Here is a 21,954-nt window from a genome sequence, read left to right on the forward strand (position 1 = left end):
ACAGGTGTCGAGGAGTAGGGCTGCTGCTGTGGCTGCGCCTGGAACTGGGGAGTGGGCAGAGGTTGGAAGAGTGTAGAGGAGGAGCAGAAGGGCTGGAATGCTGTGAGCAGGGCACCCCGAGAGACTCTGGGGAGGGCTAGAGGACTGGGGGCTGGGCAGCTAGTCTGAGATGGGAATGAGGGGCCTGTGGACAAGGCCGTCCCTGTCACACCGGGGCGAAGGACCTAGCTGCCTGCTTCCGTGCCGTGAGACTTCGTTGGAAGGCAAGGAGTTGGCCTTTTTTTAAAAAAATTTATTTTATTTATTTAAAAGGCAGGTTTACAGAGAGAGGTTGAGACAGATGGAGAAGAGACAGACAGACAGACTTCCATCTGCTGGTTCACTCCCCAAATGGTTGCAATGTTAGGAGCTGCACCGATCTGAAGCCAGGAGTCAGGAGCTTCCTTTGGGTCTCCCACATGGGTGCAGGGGCCTAAGCACTTGGGCCATCCTCTGCTGCTTTCCCAGGCACATAGGCAGGGAGCTGGATCGGACGTGGAGCAGCCGGAACTTGAACCGGTGTCCATAGGGGATGCCAGTGCCGCAGGCGGGGGCTTTAACCCACTGGTGCCACAGTGCCAACCCCAAGACTTTGGGCTTTCGGGTGACTGCTGGCAAGGGTTGAGGCTCTGGGATGCTGGGGAAGGAACTGCTGGGTCTTGCACTGTGAAAGGGACACGAGCCTTGGGGGCCAGGTGCGGGATGCCGTATTTTCAGTGTGTCGTCTGGGGTTCGTGTGTTGGTGTTCAGAGAGAGGAAACTTAATTCATTAAACTAAGGTGTTTGGAGGTCAGCCTTTGGGAGGCAAGTAGGATTACAGATCATTAGGATGGAGCTCCCCCATTGAATCCAGGTGCTTTTTTAAGAAAAGGGAGAGAGGCCAGAAGAGACACACTATACCCACGTGTGTTCCTGTCTCTCGCCATGTGATGACCTGTGCCAGTGCAGGAAGGGCATCACTGGAGGTGGACCCTGGCGCCTCCTGTCCAGCTGCAGGAATTTCATTGCAGCGTTGAGAAATGGACCAGATAATGCAAGGAAGCTACTGCCTGATGGTGCGGGTTCAGCTCTGCAGAGGGTGGCGGTGCTGGTCGTGCAACACTGTGAACGCACTGAATGCCGCTGCACTGTGCACTTAGCGTGGAAGTTTTATGATGTTAAGAAAAAAAAGCAAAACGTGCACAGAGCGGCTGATCCTCTACCTTGTAGGGCTTTGTGGAGACGCCATTGTTTATGCAGTGTGTGAAACAGCTCCGTTACCCAAGCCACTGCCTCTGTGCCCAGCCCGCAGAAACTCGGGCACTGGGAACATGTTCACTCTAAGGCACCCTGTGCATCCCTTCCCTGACTTCTGCCCTAGCCTCCCCAGAACCCTGTCTTGACTGCGGGAGGTGCAGGGCCTGTTTCTCAGGCCACCCCAGCTAAACCAGTTGCCCTGCGGTTCTTGGAACATTCTGGAACCAGGTCGGCCCCTTGGGGAGGACTGGTTCTGTGCAGCTGAACACAAGCACAGAGCTTTCAGTGTTGGGGGAGCGGGCCTGTCCTCCCGAAGCGAAGACAGACTTTTATTTGGAAGACTCTGCGAGGAGTTTAGGAGCTGCTGTTGAAGCGGTTGGGGCCGAAGTTCTCCCAGACTTGGGAGCTGCCTTGGTGCCAGGCGGGCCAAGGTGCCTTGCTGGGCTCTGCACTTCTCAGCTCCCTGCTTTTGCCTCTGATGGTTTTTCGCCTTTGTCCAGGCTCAAGGGCATCCGCAGGACCTGCGCTTTCCCGATGTACTCTGGGGGAGGGGAGAGACAGCAGGCAGGGGAGGACGAGGAGGGCGAGAGCTGCCCAGGAGCCCTGGTAGACCCCTTCCCCAGGGCATGTGGGAGAGCCGCTGGGAGGCCCGAGGCAAGCCCAGTGTCCAGTCTCAGCTCTGCTGGGGACCTGGGATGAGCCAATTCTCTCCGCTGAGCCTCATCGTCCTCCTGGCTTCGGCATCCAGGAACAAGCGTCCCTGAAGTGCCCCCTCCAGGCCGGGCACTCAGAACCCCTCACCGTCTGATGGTGGAGAACGAGCTCCCTCGAGGACACCTGTCCTCCTCCCTCTCCTCCTGCCCCACCCTGCCTCTGGTCTGAAGCACCGGGAAGGCTGCCGTGGACTCCTCTCTGGTCCCCCTCACCCCTTCTTGCCCCACACCACCCCACCCATGCTCACAGAGCAGCCAGAGGGGGTACCCACCCCCACTGATAACCCCCAGGCACTTGCTGCACGAGACCACACACCTGGTCCCTCCTGCAGGCCGGCCCTGCACGCCTGCCTTGTTGCATCTCTTATCACCTGTCTCTCAGCCTGCTTGCTGTCCGCCCACACATCACGCGGGTGGGAGCTCTGCTTGCAGGCCCTTCCCAGGTCTGCCTGGGCCTGGAGCCTTCCTGTCACGCAGCTCCAGGAGCTGTCCCCACAGCCCACTGGTCCTTCTCGAATCTACCACCCACTCCCCTGGGATTTGCACACAGCGTTCCCACCCCACCGCCACACACACAGGTGCTGTTACTGTTGTCTGTGCGCCTCCTCACTAGGACATATGCTCGGTGACAGCAGGGCCTCGGACCCTGCCCCCAGGACCGCAGGGCCCACTGTTGGATGACTGAGTGAGTACGTGGAACGAGCAGCCTCTGTGGGCAGGGGCCCATCGCCAAGCTGCTGGGGAATCAAGCCGGAGCGGGCTTTGGTGAGCCCGCAGAACGAGCCCCCGTGTGGAATCTTACCTGGCTTTTCGCTTTTGGGTAGAGGTGGGGTCTTCATTTTCTTCGGGGATTGACTGTAACCAAACAGAGAGCAGAGGCCAGGAGAGTCAGGCTGGAAAGCCACTGCCGTAGGGACTGCGTGGCGGGAGGTGGGGAGGCCAGGACGGTGGTGCAGGTGCAGACAGCTTTCCGCTCTGGCCAGAGGCAAGAGGTCCTCCCCTGGACCACCGGATCACCACTGACTGTGGCTAGACCCACGTGGCCTTGCTGCATCCCCCCAGCAGGACCCAGGCTACAGACTCCACTGCCTGCTGTCCCCCCGCGAAGCGAGGCACCTCCTGCCCCTGGAGCTGCAAGGCACCCCTAGCCCCAGCTGTGCCCCAGTCCCTCGCTCACTACACATAGTGCGGGAGACCACGCCCACCCCCTCCCCACTGGCATAGGCGGTGCTCCCCGGTCTCGGATCCAGGCTTTATACTTTGCCAATCCCTTTCGCACCCTGATGCCATCCTCCCTCCCTACACCTCTAGGAAGGGGCTTTTGAGAGATGGTAAAACTGTGGCTTGCCCAAGGTCACAGGGATGTCTGCTTTGTTCTCTGTGCCGTTCCTCCTCTGGTCACTCAGGGCGGCAGAGAAAGGCAAGTGCAAGGCCAGAGCAAGACCTGTGCCTTCAGCAAACCTAAGCCCTCCTCCCTGACTCCCACCTGCCCCTTCTCACCAAGCCTGCCCACTGCCCACTGCCCCAGCCACCCCAGACTTCACACTCCCTGGAGTGTGAGCCTTCCTGTCTGCCCCACCCTTGTCCCACTGCCTGGCATGGCCTTTTCCCACCTCCACATTTGCTTATTCAAATCCCATCCATCGGTGCAGTGCCCTGCAAGCTGCCCCAAGTCCCGGATAACTGCTGACAACACAGAGCCCCTGCCTTCCCTGCCACCTGCAGAGCTGGGCTCTCAGGAACCTGAATTTCTGGCAGGCTCCCCTGGTGAGCAGCCAGGAGACTCCGGGCAATCATTCCTGAACCTGAACTTCCTCCTCTGTAAGGCAGAGGTGGTACAGCCCCCGTGGGTCGTCACAAGGACCAGAAATCTGGAAAGCACCCGGCGGTCAGGCGTCAGGCAACCAGCGAGCACTCCGTGTCTCCGCTTACGGCTGCCTTGCAGGCTCCCCTTGCCCAGTTAGCCATGCATCTCTTTCTCCTCCAGCCTCCTAGGACACGGTGCTAGCGGGACTGTCCTTTAGCCAGCCTCACGTGGCTTTTCTTCTCTACCTGTGTCTTCCCGTCTGCCAGGGGCTTCTCTGATAGGGTTTATGCAGCAGTCTTGTTCCAATTGACATGGGTGACCCTCTTGGGCACCCCACCACAGGCAGCCAGAGTCTGCCCTGGCAGTGTGGGCCCCTGGACAGCATGCGTAGAATTGGAGGGTCCCTGGGCCAATGCCGGGCTCCTTCCTCTGGGCCCTGCTGGCCTCGCCTGGGCAGACAGGTGACTGCAGGTGAGGGCGTGGTCCTGGGAAGAGAAGGGCAGGCAGAGGTGCGGGCCCACCTGGAAGCTGGCTGCGGCTTCTCTTGTGGTGGTGGTTCTTGGACTTCTTGGAGCTGGTGCAGGAGCTTTTCTGCTGGGATGGAGACCAGAGGCTGAGGGAGGAGCTGAGCCACCGCTGTCTGTAGGAGTCCTAGAGCCAGGTCTTTCTCTGAAAGCAGAGCCCCGGGCGGAGTTCTCAGCAGCCTTCTTGCTGCCCCTAAGTGGGCGCTTGCCCAAGCCAGGCCAAGGGCAGCTTTCTCTAAGCGTCCCATATGCTGCCTCAGGCCCTGTGGGGAGGGCCCCATGTGCAGAGCCCCCCGCCTGACATTCCTGCTGTTGCACATGCACACGTGTGCCTTGCTCTTTGCCCCATCCTGCCCACCACACCCCCTGGCCCTCTCTGAGAAGTCTGCTGGGGACGGCCCCCGCCCCCTGCCCCACTCTCCTGTCTGAGAAGCCTTCTCCAATCAGCTTCCTGGCTCACATCACTCCTCCCCCTCCCACTCAATCCACTCACTGTCCCCAAGTGCACCTGCCTGTGTGTTTGTGTGCATCCAGGTGTGTGTTAGCACCCATGTGTATTTGTGCATTTCCCACTATGGTGTGAGAGGGGCTGTGTCTGCCAGGCATGATCTCTGGATTTCTCCCTCCTGGGTGGCAGGGCTTGGGGCCAGTATGGAGGAGGGGTCCCCTCCAAGGAGCAGGACAGGAACCGTGGAAGAGGAAGCAGGGATGTTGTCCTGCTGGAAAGGGTTCCTTTGGGGCTCCCCAAAAGAGAGGCCCAGGCCGAAGGCTTTGGATTGGGAACTGAGTGGTGTGTGAGTCCCACAGAGTTGCGGAACAAGGGCAGGATGTTGGCAGCCTCTGTGCAGAGAGGAGGCCTCATGGCTGTGTTCTCACCCTTGGGGGGAGCGTAGAGTAGCCAGAACTGGATGGCGCTCAGCGAGTCTGTCTGCAGGATCTGACAAAGGAGCTCCAGGACCTACCGACCGAAGGACAGAGGACAGGCCCTGGTCAGTGGGGCCGGATAGCGTGCTCCAGCCAGGAGCAAAGGCCTACATGGGTTCCAGGGGCACTAAGGGGCCCCCTTCCAGAAGTGGGCTCCCATAGTCATAGGCTTGGCTAAACCGGTTCCCCCCACAGGGCCCCTTCCTCCCCTGTGCCTGGGGTTTTGCACTGGACAGAGGGCTTTGTTTCACAGCAGTCCTGGGGGAGGATTCTGCACCCCTCACTGGACAGGGAAGAATCTGGCTTTGAGCAGGGACCCCTAGCAGGGAGTTTGTGGCGGAGCCAAGCCTCGGACACCACATGGGTGGGCCCCCGCCCCTGGGGCTGCTTGGGCTGGCTGTCCCCCAGGGTCCCTCAGTGGGAAAGTGGTCAGAGCTGGCCAGCAACCCCCCCACTGCCCCCAGACACGCACCGAGTCCCATGTGGCTGGGTCCTTGTTGTGGGGATCTCAGGACCCCCTCAGGCCTCCCCACCCTGGAGCTCCCAGAGTCTGGCGCTGTTAGTGGGGAGGTGGGGCTGCCCCATTGGGCAGCCTGGGGCTCAGGGTGGGCTGCTGCCGCTGCCAGATGCCCGGCGTGGGATTCCCTCCTGGCCGCATCCTCTTCCTCCTGTGGCGTCTTTGCTACTTCAGGGCTCAACTTCCCCTGTGCTCTCCAGCCAAGTAGCATCAGGAAAAGGTCCAGTTCCGGCTCGGATGGGCTATGGGGGCTCCCTAGGCCAGCCTTCTTAGGGTGTCTGGGGCTTCGGCGGGTGGGGCTCGGGGCCCATGGAGGGAGGTGGAGCCCCTGGAGTCCTGGGAGGGGCAGGGTCCCCTCAGCCTTCGATGTCAGTCCCCCACCCTGGGGTGCAGAGGGGCCTGGCTAGCCCCGGCAGGGATCATCGTCCTTGGCAGAACTGGGACTGGGCCTGGCGTCTCCCCAGACCTATGCCCCCCTTGGTGCCCACCCTCACGCCCAGGCGCCTCCTCTCCCCTCTCCCCTGCTGTGGGGCCCACCCTGATCTGCCCCGGGCCCTTCTCCAGCCCCCACCTCCAACTTACCTGCCCTGTGCCCCCTCCCCACGGGACCTGAGAACCTAATTCCTGGCGAGGCGAGGTCGCGCTATGGTGGAGAAAGCGCTGAGTCCCGCCGGGCTGTGCCCTTCTTTCCCTGGGGGGCCTGGGCCTCCCATCTGCAGAAGGAGGACCCGCCCTTGTCTGCTCTGCTCACTGGAAAGAGCGCAAACGCCTGAAGCATGGGTCCCCGGGAGGTGGCGAGGGGCTGCCTTCTCTGGAGGGATCCGCATTTTAACAGGGACCACCCCCCATAGCTCCAGCCTGCGGGAGCGAGGCATGGGCTCGTCTCAGACCTGGGTGGGGACACCTGAGCATGGAGGAGGCGGGCTCTGTGCTGTGCTGTGCGAAGCACAGGCCAAACCCCTGTAGGAGCGCAGGAGGCCTGGCTGGGGCTAGGCTTGCAGGCTGCAGGGTTTGGGAGCACCCGAGACAGAACCTTGACCTTGCTGCTTCTCAGCCCATCCCTGCAGCTTCCTATATTAATGCCTGCAATGCCAGAAGGACTTTTGATGGTAATGTGTGCGAGCGCCCAGTGTGGACGGAACACGGAACTAAGGCCCAGAGCTGGGCAAGAGTCACCCCGACGTGGGCTGGGGTTTGCAGTCCCCAGGAGCAGCCATCCCCCACGAGCTGGGAGTCTGGGAGTGGCAACCGCTCTAGCCTCTGCTCACCAGCAGATCCTGATCCTGCAGGAGGAAGCCTTGCACTCCTCCATCTCTGCCCGCGCGGTGGCTCCGCTGGCGGGAGCTGCGGCGGCCAACAGCTTGGGCGGAAGCCGGGATGAGCCTACCCGTCTCGGCCGAGTACTTTGCCCCCTGCTCCCGCAGAGGCTCTTCCTTCTGCTGGGACACAAGTGCACAGAGACTCCAGGCAGCAAGCGGAGGGGGGGGGGGGCAAGGCAGAGGGTGAGGAGGAGGTTGGGTCTCAGGTGCGGGGCATCCCCGAATCCAGCACCACAGCTGTGTCGCAGGCCTCCCCCACCTCGTGCTAAGCTCTTACTTTGGCATCCCTGGCCGGCCTCCCCACCCCCTCACGGTAGCAAGCCCACTAGAAGCAGCTTCAACTGCCAACAGGCTCTTCCTCCTGGAACGCTGCCCCACGATGCTCCCATACAGGAGCTCCCAGCCCATCAGAGATTTAAAACCACACCCCGAGCCAAGGCCCCACATCTGCCTAGCTCAGCAGCCCCAGGTCTTCCTACTTCAGCCCTGTGTCTTGTCTCTGCCCTGAGAAGCCAGGCCTTTGAGCACAAGGCTTGGAGCCTCCTGCTCTTGGGATTCCAGTTAAGACTGCCAGTGTCCTTCTCCCCATTTTAAAGACAGGAAGATTGAGACTCAGCGTGGCAGAGTGCCACAGTGAGTGAGCTGCAAGCAGGCCTGGGAGCCCGGCCTCTGCCTCGCCACTGAATGCCCAGGCCCAGGAGCAGAGACTCCGCGGCAAAGGGCCAGACCTGTCCTTGCACCAGTTGCAAGCCTCCCAGTTATCTTGACTGTTTGACCACGTGGGCCAGGCCCAGTCCCCATCCTGGGTGAAAACCTGGAGGGGTTCTCCACTCCTTATGAGATTAGACTCTTGGCTAAGCCGGGGAATCAGAAACAGGTGGCTCCTCCCTGTATGCAAAGCCAGCCCCCTGCTGCCTTCTCCCTGGCTGCTGCCGTCTGTACCCCCGGGCCCCACAGACACCCCGTGTTTGCGGCTGCTCGTCCACCTGCAGACACCCCCCTGAGCTGTTGGATATCTCCCCCCTCGCCAGCCTGCGTCACGTCTCCCCTGGACCCTTCTGGGTTCCTCCACCTACACGGGCACCCTCCCCGCTCTGCACCCACGCTGTCACCCTCCTCCAGGTGTTCCTACTCGTCGGCCCCCTCCTCCCCAGGGCCAACAGCAGGCCTTGCAAGGAGCTGGCGTGGGAGGAGTTTGGCGAGAAAGGGAGGGAGGGGCCCTGCCTCTCTCCCCGAGGGGAGGGGCTCCCTTGAGGAGTGCCTACCTCTTGGGTCTTCAGCTCATTCTCCTTGGTGAAGGTGGCCACCCGGGAAGACAGCTCCTTGAGTTCCCTCTTCCAGGCCTCTGGGAGGAGGGGACAAGATCCTGCCAACAGGGACCTGGGGCCCTGCCTCCCCTGCCTGGGATGCCAGGCCTGGGAGGGCCAGGAGGGCCTGGGGCAGGGCAGCCTCCTGTCCTTCCTGGCCCGCTGGGGTCTTCAAGGGAAAGGGGGAAGGGTGCGCTTGGGTGGGGAAGGATTGGGAATCATGTGACTTCCCTTCTCGAGGCACTGAGCTGATGCCCTGCCGGTGGCATCACCGCGAGACACTGGCACACACCCAGCTGCCTGTGCCGAGGTGCGGGTGGCTTTCTCTAGCTTTGCCCCTCATGGATACCTGAAGTCAGGACTGAGATCCAAGTGCTAAGCCCACACGAGTCATCAAGATATTGACTTGCTCCCTGGAGAGGCTGGTGAAGGGCCCTGGAGCTGGCCTTCCAGTCTCTCTGCCCTGCACGGGCTGCCCCGCCCCTTCCCTGGCATCTCTCTGGCCCCGTGACAGAGAGGTAAGGCCTCCAGCAGGCCGCATCAGCCCCTGGCTGGCTGTTGGATTGGCCAGCGCCTGAGCACATGACTTAGCTGAACACACAAATCTCATTTCCGCCCAGCTATAAGTCACACGACTCTAGCTTGCTATTGCCCCATGCACCTGCAGTCCCAGCAGGGGTACGTTTTTGTGGAATGGGACCCGGGGACAGGGGTGGGGAGTCATGTGGGGCTGAACTGCCCGAGGAACTACCTCACTGCTGCGTAATGGCCTTTCCCTGCTCAGGGCTCCCAGCACCTGCCAGGTGGGCCAGGCCTGGGGAGGAGGGGTGAGTCCCATGGTGGAGCCCCAGTACCCACCAGAAGGAAGCTGAGGGTTCCGGTTGGACTGGGGGTCTCCGATGGGGCTGGAGATGGTGGGCATCCCCATCAGACAGCGAGACAAGGGTGTGGACTCAGGCAAGGGTGCCATAGAGAACTCGTCCCTGACGACACAGACGGGCTTCCCGGTTAGATCTGCAAAGGGTTACAGGCTGTAGGATGGGAGGCGTGGGGGCGCCCGGGAGCTCTGGGCAAGGCTGCGAGCCAGGCAGCCCAGAGGTGAGGGCACAGAGTCTGGGTGACTGTTAGGTTATTCCTGATGGTTCACCCTCAAGGACAAGGCGACTCGGTGCTTCCTGAGCTGCCTGCCTGCGGGACTCAGGACTGTACTCTGTCGGCCCCTCCCCACTCAGTGGCCTCTGCTCTTCTCTTCATCTTGGGATCCGCGGGCCCAGGCCCCGGGGCTTCTCTCCTGAGCCCATCCAGGCACACCAGGTGAAATGCCATTGCTCTTCAAGGGGCTCTCACATCTGTACACAGGACTTCCAAAAGGTCACGGGAAATGGAATGAAAGGCACGCTTTCAAGGGACAGCTTTGTGGCGTTTGCTATGCTGGCTTCCGGTTTTGGAGCACCAGCTTCAGTCCTGGCTGCTCCGCTTCTGATGCAGCTTCCTGTTAATGCATCTGGACGGGCAGTGCATGATGGCTCAAATGTTTGGTCCCCTGCCGTCCATGTGGGCCATTTGGATGGCGTTTCTGGCTTCTGGCGTCATGACGCCTGGCCCTGCCCTAGCTGTAACAGCCACTGGGGAGTGAATCAGTAGCTGGATGCTCTCTCTGTATTTCTCTTTCACCTTCTCTCTGATTCTCTGCCTTTCGAGTGAATCCTTTTTTTTAAAAAAAAGTATGAGTTTCTTTGGATGCAAATTTTTAAACAAATTCATGCAAGTTTTTTTTAATAATATGCATTTTAGGAAAAAAATTTGGGGGCCGAAATGAACTCAAACTTTTTTTTAAAACTTACTTTTTTATTTGAGAGGCACTGAGAGAGAGTGAACTTCCATCCCCTGGCTCACTCCCCAAATGCCTACAACAGCTGGTGTTGGGCCGGGCTGAAACTGAGAGCTGAGAATTCAGTGCAGGTCCCCCACGTGGGAGACAGGGACCCGAAGACTTGGCCGTCACTGCTGCCCCTCAGGGTGTGCACTGGAGGAAGCTGGAATCAGGGGCTGGGACTGGAAATCGAACTCAGCCACTTTGACGTAGGAGGCAGCAACTTGCCCAGGAGGCTAAATGCCTGCCCCAACTCATGCCTTGAATTCACGAACTTCTAGAAGCCCACTCTTATCTCTCTCCCAGATCTAGCACCTCTAGAGGCAGCTCACACTCATACCAAACCCCTGGCGCTCCGTTCCACCCCACCCCGCCTGGCCCCGGGTGGTCCAGCAGATGGAGTGGCCTGGGTTCAAGGACGGAGCAGAGCTGATGTGTAAGGTGGCAGGACCTGGCAGTGAGGGAATTCCCATGGGGCGGCAGTGCTCTGCCCTCGCAGCCCGTGCTTCTGTTCTCACCCGGCCACTGAGCTGCCCTGGGATTTGGCCAGGCCCCATACTCAGTGGCCTCCTCCTGGAAAGAGGGGCTGGGCCCCGTATTCCTTCCCAGTCCGCAGACCAACCCCCACGCCCAGCCCCCATCCAGCCCCCAGGGCGGGCTGTCCCTACCTTGGATGTGGGTCACGTGCTGAGGGTGAGGGTGGTGCCGGGAGAAGAAGGAGTGGTGGCTGAGGCGGCCAAAGCGGTAGGAGCCAGGGGTTTGGGGCTTGGGGGTCGTCACCGTCTCCGGGATCAGCTCAAAATCCACGACTCCTGGGATCACCAGCTCTCTCTGTGGCCCTCCGTCCCCCTGGCTCCGTGGCCTGTGGCCTGGCTTCTTCTCGGCTTTCAGCTCAGCCTTTGGACTGAAGGAGAGGGTTTGAGAGAGGGGCGTGGAGCTTCCGCTGGCTGCCGTGCGCGCCTGGGTCAGAGCTCCATGCTTCTTCCACAGCCCATTCTGCCGACCCTGAAATCCGACTTCTGGATTTCACCACGAGCTCCAAGGTGCCCAAAGCTGGGCCCTCCCCAAACCCCTTCCGAGGGGCTGCAGCACGCCAGCCCCTGCGAGCCTCAGTCTTCCTGGACAGGGAGCTGGGATCCACAGCGGGAACTCGGGTGGAATAACCGGGGCCCCTGGTTGCTCCCACAGACCAAATCTAAAAGCAAAAACAGAAGCCCACACCTACCTTCCCCTCTGAACACCTGGGATGGAGCAAAACCCCCTTAAATAGGGCCTCTGGGGGCAAGCGGCTGGCCCCAGTGAGGGCTTCCCCAAGCCAAACTGTTGGCAGCCCTGTAGAAGCCAGCTGTGGGCCGTCACCCTGCTGTGCACCCCCATGCCCAGCCTCCAGAGCCAGAGCCAAAGCCAAGGCTGACAGGTCCTTCCCCCACCAGGTCCCCCCAGGAGAGGCCACAGGGAAGCATCAAGCTCTCGTTGGGCTTCGCTGGAGACTGCTTGTCTCTGGCATTCTGTCCCCCCCCCCCACCCTCCCCAACACACCCTGCCCCTGTCCTGGGACATTGCCCCTGGAGGACGTGGAGGAGGCCAGTCAGGCCCAGCAGGGACGCTGTAGTGGGCTGCTCGGGCGGGGCCTGGTGGGAGCACCTGCCTGATGGCTGTCTGCACTCCCTGCTGGCGGCCCTGGCTGGAGGGTGTCCCTCTGCAGGAGTACAGATGGACTCTGGATATGCTAAGCAGCGCTCGCTGCCCCTGGGCCCTCTGGGGACTCCGCTGGCCCGGCCCCTGGGTTTCCTGTTCCAGTCTCGATTCGTCTCTAGAGAGTCTGGGACTTAAAGAAATAAAATCTGAAAATCGCAGTCAGTTGGCTCCCTCTGCCCCCAGCTAACAGAGGAAATCCCTTGCAGAGAAACCCCAGCGTGCCTGTGCGCTGAGCTCCTGCCGCCTGCCCACCCCTGCTCTCCCCAGCCCTGGAGGGGCCCTGCCGTAACCTCAGCTAACACGGGCCTGGGCTGGCGGGGAAGGGCGAGGAAGAGCTGCCTGTGTCGGGGCCCCAGGCTACCCAGCTCCCCCAAGGCCGCCCTGGTCTTCTGCCCCTCCCCACCACCCGCCACCCTCAGTCGGCAGAGGAGCTTCCGAGGGCCTCACCTCGGCAGTGGGTGTTCAGCCAGCTGAGCCGTCACTTCCGTAGCCATTGCAGAGTTCCTGACGCTGTGCAGGCCAGTGCCCCTGGCACCAGCGTTGAGGATGCAGAACAGGAAGTTTCGAGGACTGATGGGGGCGCGTATGAACTGGAGCAGACGCTTTGCGGGAACAAAGGGCAGCAGCTTGGGAACTGAACATTTGCACGCTGTACCGCCAGCAACGTCTCTCCCAGATGTGAGAGAAGCTTGCCGATGTACATAGGGGGTGTTTTAAAGACTACTCCTACTGACGTTGCACAAATGCAGCAAACACCTGGTACAAACCAAATGTCCATTGGCAAAAGAAAAAGTGCATAAGCTGTGGTGCCTTCAGACAGGGGGGATTCTTTATTGCTATGGAAACACAGCGACACAGGTGAATCCTGTAAACACATGTCAAGTCAAGGAGGGCCATTTCCAGAGAACTGAAGAGCCTCAGACCCTTTTTGAAAATAAAACTTCAGGGGTCGGCGTTGTGGGGCAGCAGGTTAAGCTGCTACCTCTGATGCCAAAGCACCAGTTCAAGTTCCCTGCTGCTCTGTTTCCCATCCAGCTAATACACCTGGGAAGGCAGCGGAAGATGGCCCAAGTACTTGGGCATTTGGGCCCCTGCCACCCATGTGAGAGATCTGGATGGAGCGCCTGGCTTCAGTCTGACCCAGTCCTGGCTGTTGCAGTCATTTGAACCAGTGGATGGCCGATTTTTCTCTTCCTCTCTGTCACTCTGCCTTTCAAATAAACAAAGTAAATCTTCAAAAAATAAATAAAAATACAAGCTCAAAAGCAAGCAAACAAAAAATCATAAATATGTGATAACAGCAACAAAATGGAAGGGGGTGCAAAATCTTTCGGTGGGGGGCAGGGGAGAGGGCAGCCAAAGAGGGTAGGGAGGTACCTGAGTGGCAGCATTCTAGTTGTTGGCTTAGGGGTGCGTTCACCAGGGCTGTTCATAGAATTGAATAAATTAATTAAAAAGATGAGAGATGGCGGGTGTGAAACCCAAGCACTGCAGAGCAGGCACTGGAAACAGTGTGTGTGCTCGGGCTGCTCGTGCCCCACGGCTGAGCTCGAGCCACCGCTCCGCTCCTGAGTCCAGCTTCCTGCCGATTGCCAGGTGGGAGACCCAGATGGAGTTCCTGGTTTCTGGCTGCAGCTGGGTTCATCCCTGCTATTATTGGAATTTAGGGGAATGAACCAGTGGATGGGTTTTCTGCCTTTCAAATATAATAAATAAAAATTTAAAAAGCCAAACAAATCAGGAATTGTGGTCCATCTACATCTACGTAACCAAAGCGTTAGGGATGGGGTTGGGATAGGAAATGGGTGCATTCTGAGAATTAACCCCCAGAGTCCCAGAACCTGCATGGGAGCTCACGATGCCCCTCCTTCAAGTGCCGGCCACTGTCAGGTTGGGGTGGGGTGAGTCCCCTTTGTCTGAGACCATGGAAGAGGAGATGTCTGCTGAGTGACACAGCCAGGGACGGGAGCCCCGGCACTCTGACCTACAGGCCTCTCATGTTTCCTCTAAAAGCAATCAACAGAGCTGCCTTCTCAGCAAGCCTGGGACAGCCTGTAGGACAGGGCTGGGTGCTAGGGTGTGTGATGCTGCGAACTTCCGGGCAGGGCATTTGCAAGCCCCAGACCCACCCGCCCACAGGAAAAGGGTCCTTACAGAATCGGGACTTTCAAATACTTTTGACTGTGACCATGGAAGAAATCCAGTTTTCCATCACAACCCAGTTCACACGTGTGTGTGTGTGTGTGTGCACCTGCACGTAAGCGTGATGCTGAAATAGCATCCTGAAGCAGTACTCACCCGTGCTCCATGGGAGACACACTGGCACTCAGAATGATCTAATAAGTCAGCCGTGAGTCAGAACCCACAGCTGCTGTGTAGAGGTCGACAAGCACTCTAATAGGCCAGGCCTGCCCCTTCCCCAGCGCAGGACAGATGGGATCCACTGTGGTCTGCCCCTGTCCCGCCCAGCCTCCGTCCCTGGGCCACCAGCCAGCCAGGCACAGGGGCTCCAAAGGCTCCCAGCACAGAACTGCGCCTCCCATAGCCACCTGTCTGGGCCCTCTGCCGGGGCCTGACCTGGCTCTGGCCTCTGTTCCCTCCCGAGAGACCCCTGGACTCACCAAGGAAGGTGCCAGCTATGGCTTGTGGGTGAGGAGCACCTGCTGCCAGAGCAGGAATGGGCAAGAGGGCAAACAGGGGGAAGGCTCGTGGGCTCTGTGGCAAGTCTGGCCGCTTTGTGACCACGCTGAGCCTGCTGGTTGCTAGGTTACTCCTCCCCACAGCTGCACAACTGTTCCCCAGCACCCCTCTCCCTCACCCCCTGCACAGAGGGCAGGCAGGACTCCCTCCAAGGCCCCGCTCTGGCTCCCCAGCAGCTCTTGCAGTGGGAACGAGGCAGGGGAAGGAGAGTGTGGGGCTGGCCTCTGGCGGCGAGCAGCAGGCAGATGGAGAGAGCTGGCCGCTGGTGTAGCTCAGGCTGGAGCCCTGCTTGGTGTACAGAGATCTGCCTCTGTGCACCCTGTGCCTGGGGGTGAATCCTCAGAGGCTGGCTCCCAGACACGGGGCGGCCGCCTGTGACCCAGAGCGGCTCTCGGCAGGGCACGAAGACTCTGGGTTTTCAATTAGGCAAGGAGTTCTCGCCAGACTCTGATACCTTCTAGAAGCTGTCACCTTGGTGAATTGCCTGGACTGCTGGAGATGCAGAATAGTCGTAAGAATCCTTCGTTCAAATCCCTGCTCTACTTCCTCGCTGTGTGGCCTCAGACAACTCACCTGATGTCTCTGGGCCTCAGTTCCCATATCTTTGAACTGGAGATTATACTTGCTCTTCTTTTCACAGGGTCATGGGGAATATTAGATGAAAGAATACGTATCACGGTGTTCAGAATCATGCCTGGCACCGAGCGTGATCACTTCCTGGTATCACCCCCTATGGGGGCTGGCACTGTGGAACACTGGCTTAAGCTGCTGCCTGCAGTACCAGCAGCGCACATGGGAGCACCAGTTTGGGTCCCAGCCTCTCCACTTCTGAGCCGGCTCCTTTCTGATGTGCCTGAGAAAGCAGCAAGCCATGACCCAAATCTTTGGGCCCCTGCCACCCACGAGGGAGACATGGGTGGGGTTCTCAGCTCTTGGCTTCTACCTCGTTTAGCCCCAGCTGTTGTGGGCACCTGGAGAGTTGTGGACCAGTGGGTGGAAAATATCTCTCTCTGTCTCTATCTCTTCTTATCTCTGTCATTCTGTCCTTCAGGTGAATAAATAAATTTTAAAAGTAAGATTTAAAAAGTCTGCAAGGTATTCAGATTGAAATAGTTATTCTGGATTTCAGAAACAAGCTTTAGAAAAGAGAAACAGCTGAGGTCAGCTTTGAGGTGCGGCGGGTTAAGCCACCACCCACGATGTCGGCATCCCATATGGGTACTGGTTTGAGTCCCCGCTGCTCCATTTCTGATCCAGCTCCCTGCTAGTGCACCTGGGAAAGCAGTGGAAGATGGTCCAAGTCCTTGGGCCCCTGTCACCTGCATGAGAGACTTGAATGGAGTTCCTGGCTCCTAGCTTCAGCTTGGCCCAGTCCCGGCTGTTCTGGCCATTTGGGAAGTGAACCAGTGAATGGAAGATTCTCTCTCTCTCTCTCTCTCTGCCTCTCAAATAAATAAAAATTACCTCTTCTAGCCGGCACCATGGCTCAATAGGCCAATCCTCCACCTAGCGGCGCCGGCACACCGGGTTCTAGTCCTGGTTGGGGCGCCGGATTCTGTCCTGGTTGCCCCTCTTCCAGGCCAGCTCTCTGCTATGGCCAGGGAGTGCAGTGGAGGATGGGCCACGTGCTTGGGCCCTGCACCCCATGGGAGACCAGGATAAGCACCTGGCTCCTGCCTTCGGATCAGCGCGGTGCGCCGGCCGCAGCGCGCCTGCAGCAGCGGCCATTGGAGGCTGAACCAACGGCAAAGGAAGACCTTTCTCTCTCTCACTGTCCACTCTGCCTGTAAAAAATAAATAAATAAATAAATAAATAAATAAATAAATAAAAATTACCTCTTCTGAGCCTGAACATTGGGTACCCTCACCTACTTCTGGCCCCTTAGAGATGCTTAAACAGGTAAACCAACATTGCTGTTGCAAACTCGATGGAGTAGGATCACAAAGTGGGGTACTTGTCCTAGTCTGAGGGCTATCTCAGATAATTCACTTTATTTCTCTGAGGTCCACTTGGGCAGCTCTTAAATGGGGGTGAGGCTGGTCCTCGGCCCACAGGGCTGGGATGACATCAGAGGCCCTGTAACCGATGAAAGCTCTGTGGCAGTACTTGGTGCTGTTCTAGGAGTGCAATCGGTGTCTACTAGCTGAGCCTCAGACTGGGGGGGGGGGGTGGTCAGCACCCCTGCTATGGGTCAGTGTCCCGAGGCTCTGAGACTGGGTTCAGCTCCTGGCAAGGCAGGAAGCCAGGGGCCAAACCCAAGCCCAGGCCAAGTTCTGGGCCTCCCAGCTGAGGGCTGAATGCAAACCGCTGTGGTGGCCCAGCGAAGGTCCTCTGATCTTGGCCTTGTTCCAGTGGCTTCTCCATTCACAGGGGTCAGTGTGTGCCCCGGGTACCCTATGACTTTCCCAGCCTGACTCTCCAAGGACGAGGCGACCTCTTTGAAACAAGCCTGAACATTCCCTCTTGCATGCTTCTGGGCTCGCTGGGGAGTGTCAAGCTCAACAAGACTGCGCTTGAAAGAAGAGAAGGCTTCTTGTCCCGGGGCCAGCTGCTTCCCCTAGGGGGACTCTCCACAGTGCAGCTGACACACAGGATAGGGAAACCCCATCCCACCCTACCCGGGTGCCTGTGTTCTTTAATTGCTTCTTCAAGTTTTTATTTTATTTGAAAGGCAGGGAGAGACAGAGAGATCTTCCATCTGGGGGTGGGTTGCTTCCCAAAAGGCCACAACAGCCAGGGCTGGGCCAGGCCAACACGAGGAGCCAGGAGCTCAACTCAGGTCTCCTACAGGGATCAAACTCCTTGGGCCATCACCAGCTGCCTCCCAGGGTCTGCATTAGCAGGAATCTGGAATGTGGAACAGAGCCGGGACTTGAACCCAAGCACTCCCGAATGGCATGTGGGTTTCCCCATCAGTGTCTTACCTTGCACTAAATGCATACCTGCCCCCGCTGTGTTATCCAGAACTGAAGGCGGAGTCTGCTGTGGACAGCAGCTGGGGGCTGGGAAGGGAGTGCCTTACGATAGGTCTTCAACTCTGGTTTGTAGAAGAGCAGCTGAAGAAGCCCTCCTGACTCGTCTCTGGAACGTGGGGAAGAGCAGAGAGGTCTGCTACCCGGGAACAGCTTGGTTCTGTTCTAAGCCTGGATGCCCCAGTTGTGAGAGGAGCAATATAAAGTATTACTGCCTGGGTGGTATTACTTTTCCCTTTAGATGCATTACTTCATTTAATCAAACAGAAGGGGAAATTCATGATCGGAGGAATCCTGAGTTCTCTGCATGGCAAATATATTCTCCCCTCATGAGACAGGGTTGGGGGGGAGAGAGAGAAGAGAAGAGAAGAGAAGGGAAGGGAAGGGAAGGGAAGGGAAGGGAAGGGAAGGGAAGGGAAGGGAGGGGAGGGGAGGGGAGGGGAGGGGAGGGGAGGGAAGGAGAGGGGAGGGGAGGGAAGGAGAGGGGAGGGGGGGAGGGGAGGGGAGGGGAGGAAGATAGAGATCTTCCATTCACTGGTTCACTCCCCAAATGCTGACGACAGCCAGGATAGGGCTAGGCTGGAGCCAGGAGCCTGGAACTCCACTTGAAACCCTCTGTGGGTGGCGTGGGCCCAAGCACTTGAGCCATCAACTGCTGCCTCCCAGGATGTGATAGCGTGGAGCTGGAGCAGAAGTGGAGGAGCTGGGACTCAAACCAGCACTTTGCTATGGGATGTGGGTGTTCCACGTGATAGCTTAACCTGCTGTGCCGCAACGCTAGTCCCAGTTTGGTATTTTGTTAAGGATTACTGCATTACTCTTCGTGAGGGGTATTGATCTGTCACTTCCTTTTTGTAGCAGCTGTGTCTGGTTTTGGTATCAGAATAATATTAGCTTCATAAAATGAATTGAGAAGTGTTCTTTCCTTTTCCATTTTCTTGGCGAGATTTGTGTTCATTTTTCTCTAAATGCTTGCTGGATGTCTCCAGTGAAGCCATGTGGACCTGGAGATTTATTTATTGGCAATTTTTTTTTTTTTGACAGGCAGAGTGGACAGTGAGAGAGAGAGACAGAAAGGTCTTCCTTTGCCGTTGGTTCACCCTCCAATGGCCACCGCGGCCGGCGCGCTGCGGCTGGCGCACCACACTGATCCGATGGCAGGAGCCAGGTACTTCTCCTGGTCTCCCATGGGGTGCAGGGCCTAAGTACTTAGGCCATCCTCCACTGCACTCCCTGGCCACAGCAGAGAGCTGGCCTGGAAGAGGGGCAACCGGGACAGAATCCGGCGCCCCGACCGGGACTAGAACCCGGTGTGCCGGCGCCGCAAGGCGGAGGATTAGCCTAGTGAGCCGCGGCGCCCGCCTATTTATTGGTAATTTTAAAATTAAAAATTATATTTTTTAATAGTTATAGGACTATTCGAAGGATCTATTTCTTATCGAGTAACTTATATCCTTTTGTATTTTTGAAAAAGATGGTCCATTTTTCCTAAACTGTTAGGTTAATTTGTATAAAGTTGTTGTAATATTTTCTTATTATGCCTTTGATATTCCATGTTCCGTTCCTGATATTATTAATTTGCATTATCTCTTTTCTTCTTTATCAGTCTTATGGGGTGGAATAAGATCAATTTTCTTGATCTTTTCAAAGAACCAGCTCTTTGTTTACAATGTTTTTTCCCATTCATCTCATTTGTGCTCTGATTGCTCATTGAAGCTTTATGTCTATTTCACCATAGCTGCTATAACATATCTGTCAGGTAATTCTAACTTTCAGTCATTTTTCTAAGAACTTTTCCACATCATGTACATTTTCAAATGTATCGAGTGAAGGCTACGTATTTGTGATGTTTCTAGAACTATAGCGGTGTCTCATATCGGACTGGACTTGTCCTCTCTCTTTTTCTCTCTCAATCAGTACTGCTGGGATTATTTTTACTGCTTTTTTTCTCCAAATAACCAATTTTTATTTGCTGTTCCTCTTCGTGTCATCCTCCTCTTGTCTTTTGGTTTAGCTTGGTGTTCTTTTTATATAGTTTGTGATATTGATGGATATTTAAGTCATTGACTGTCAGTCACTCTCTCCTCCATCATTTTGTATGTTTAAGGCTATGATGGCTGCACCATACGAGTTTCTCACGTTCATAGGAGATAGATGTCACCTTAGAGTAGCTGTAATCTGCATTTTTCCAGTGAGTCCTTTGAGTGTGTTTTCATATGTGTAAGCACTATTTGTATCTATTTTCTGTGACCTTTTAAACTATCTCTTACCTGTTTTTCTGTTGGGTAGTCATTGGATATATACATTTATATATTAGAAAAAGTATCCCTTTATAATGGGAGCAATAAAAACATTTTGTTCTACGTTGTTTTTATTTTGCCCTTGCCTGTGCTGTGGACTGGTAGTTGGATTCCTCTCTTGCTAAGTGTTGCTGTGCCGAGAACTCACTCCTGCCTTTGGAGTTCCGAGAGCATAACTCGTTCAACTCACTTTGCTTTGATGGGTGTTTATTCGATCCTATGAGAGTGTTCATGCAACGGAAGCATGAGCTCTGCAGATACTGAGACCCTTTTTCTCTGATAAATTTTGACAATTTCTAAGCTTCGGTGTACATCTATGATTGCCCAGCACAGGCCTGGCCCGTGGTAAAGACCTGATGAATGGGATTTGTTTCCTATTGTTTTTGTCTACCAAAATCAAGCAAACCTTTCATGAATGGCTGCAGTATTCTGATATTGTTCCTCATCAGTGTTTGGGAGAAAATCCTCTGACCACACGGCCCGTGGTTTACTTGCTATTATGTCTTCTGCTTTGTACACGGAATTCTGGGTTCTGGCCAGCATCATGGGGTGTTTTGATGAGGGCTGGCCATTCTGAGAGTTTGAGTCTCTGCCAGGCTCTTGGGGTGTACCTGCCGAGGCATTGCCTGTCTTTGTTGTCCTGAGGTTTATGTGACTAGCAGAGAAGTTCTAATGGTCTTTCAGAGAAGACAGGATGGAAATAGGGGGTGAGCTATAGACCCCCCCACCATGGCTCACCCAGCCATCGCCCTGGGATGACCAAAGTCACCTGGTTACCTGTCATCTGAGCAGGGCTCAGAGCCCGGGAGCTGACATGTATGGGCTGGTCGAAGCCAGCGCTCAGCCAGGTCACTCGACTGGAATAGCAGGCATCGGAGTAAGAAGAAGCAGTCTGGGCTCCCTGAAAGTCTAGGCCCACGGATCAAATCAAGCTTCCTGTGTTCATTCCTTTTCAACTTAAATGTCTGTTTTCTGACCCTCTGCATCCTTTGCCCCTTGCATTCTTAGTGCCCAGTAATTCTTGCAATTATTTGTATCTCTTCTGCAATCCTGTAAGCTCCAAAAGGTTAGAGGCCACCTTTATCTTGTTTATCACTGAACATAGGACCTTGACCTGTGTGGTGATGACATGGGCATGTTGGCTTGGTGTTAACTACTCAAAGTCATGGTACAGCCTGGTGCCCACTCGTCACTGAATGAATCCATCAGTCAATTATTCACAGAATCCCAGCTGTGTCTCCACATCATTCACATGCTGTGTGCTTGTGTCCTTGCCTCATTCCCACTAAATGCTTGCTAGTATTTTTCAGTTAATCACCTCCGATGGTAGGGAGCTCTCGACTGCCCAAGGCTGACCATTCGTTTTCTACGTAGTTCCGTCCGTTGGACAGAAAGTTGTTAATATTTAGTTGAAATAGATCTCTCTGAGATTTCTGGTTGGTATTCTTGTTCTACCCTTTCTGGCCACACAAATCTAATCTAGGCCTTCTTTGCCATGACAACCCTTGAGCCACTTGAAGTTAAGAGTAAAATTCACAAAACCATTGATGAGATACCTATTTGTTAGGTATCTATGACACCGACTATAGGATACAAGGATCAAAAGATGTAATACCTGTCCTCACGTGGTTGTCGGCCTCATGGGGAGCCAGAGAAACAAAGGTAGAATGTGAGAGGTGTCAGGAGCGTGCAGGCACAAGGGCAGAGAACCCACACCCACCCAGGGTTCTTGGGGAAGGTTCCACAGAGGAGTGGGCTGCGAATTCTCTCTGAGGGGATCAAGATGAGGAGGAGATTCTGCAAAACACTGGGCACAGGACAGCCCGTGGCATGCTGTGGGCCCTCTCAGTAGTTCTGTGTGGCTAGAGAGACCAGAAGCCCTGGGTTATTTGGCACGGTCCAGGAGATGGCTGTTGGTCTGGAAAACTTAGTACGTCCTCCATCTAGAAGTGTCTCAGCTTGGCTGGTGCATTCTCTGGGTCACTCTACGTGTGGCTGGGTATGATGTCCGAGGGTGAGACGGA

At 56.6% G+C, this 21,954-nt stretch overlaps 1 protein-coding gene across 12 annotated transcripts; it reads right to left on the reverse strand.

Moving 5' to 3' along the window:
* Positions 1 to 276: 276 nt before the first annotated feature.
* On the reverse strand, positions 277 to 21,640 carry TBATA (thymus, brain and testes associated). Of its 12 annotated transcripts, XM_070057793.1 has the most exons (14): positions 21,546 to 21,586; positions 17,601 to 17,739; positions 12,405 to 12,559; positions 11,908 to 12,087; positions 10,928 to 11,163; positions 9,245 to 9,400; positions 8,345 to 8,424; positions 7,029 to 7,199; positions 6,343 to 6,403; positions 5,716 to 6,096; positions 5,196 to 5,277; positions 4,317 to 4,464; positions 2,791 to 2,843; positions 277 to 1,816 (listed from the first exon to the last, which is right to left on the reverse strand). In XM_070057793.1, the coding sequence occupies exons 3-14, from the start codon at positions 12,449 to 12,451 to the stop codon at positions 1,630 to 1,632; spliced, it is 1,782 nt and encodes a 593-aa protein (XP_069913894.1). In that variant the 5' UTR covers positions 12,452 to 12,559; positions 17,601 to 17,739; positions 21,546 to 21,586; the 3' UTR covers positions 277 to 1,629. The 12 variants fall into 12 exon arrangements, with proteins under 12 accessions (XP_069913894.1, XP_051679769.1, XP_051679768.1 ...); XM_051823809.2 differs by lacking the exon at positions 17,601 to 17,739 and having other exon boundaries at positions 11,908 to 12,081; positions 21,546 to 21,640; XM_051823808.2 differs by lacking the exon at positions 17,601 to 17,739 and having other exon boundaries at positions 7,029 to 7,196; positions 21,546 to 21,640.
* Positions 21,641 to 21,954: the final 314 nt, after the last annotated feature.

The sequence above is a fragment of the Oryctolagus cuniculus genome, chromosome 15 (assembly GCF_964237555.1).
Source record: "Oryctolagus cuniculus chromosome 15, mOryCun1.1, whole genome shotgun sequence".
Lineage (NCBI taxonomy): Eukaryota > Metazoa > Chordata > Mammalia > Lagomorpha > Leporidae > Oryctolagus > Oryctolagus cuniculus.

Bases quoted from the DNA above. Each gene is read 5' to 3' on its own strand.
- TBATA (XM_051823800.2), bottom strand. From the start codon at position 12,451: ATGGCTACGGAAGTGACGGCTCAGCTGGCTGAACACCCACTGCCGAG. The intron at 8,425-9,244 runs GTGGGTACTGGG...CCCTCCTCCCAG, and splicing joins GAACCCTCAGCTTCCTTCTG to AGGCCTGGAAGAGGGAACTC. The intron at 7,200-8,344 runs GTAGGCACTCCT...CTTGTGTCCCAG, and splicing joins ATGAGCTGAAGACCCAAGAG to CAGAAGGAAGAGCCTCTGCG.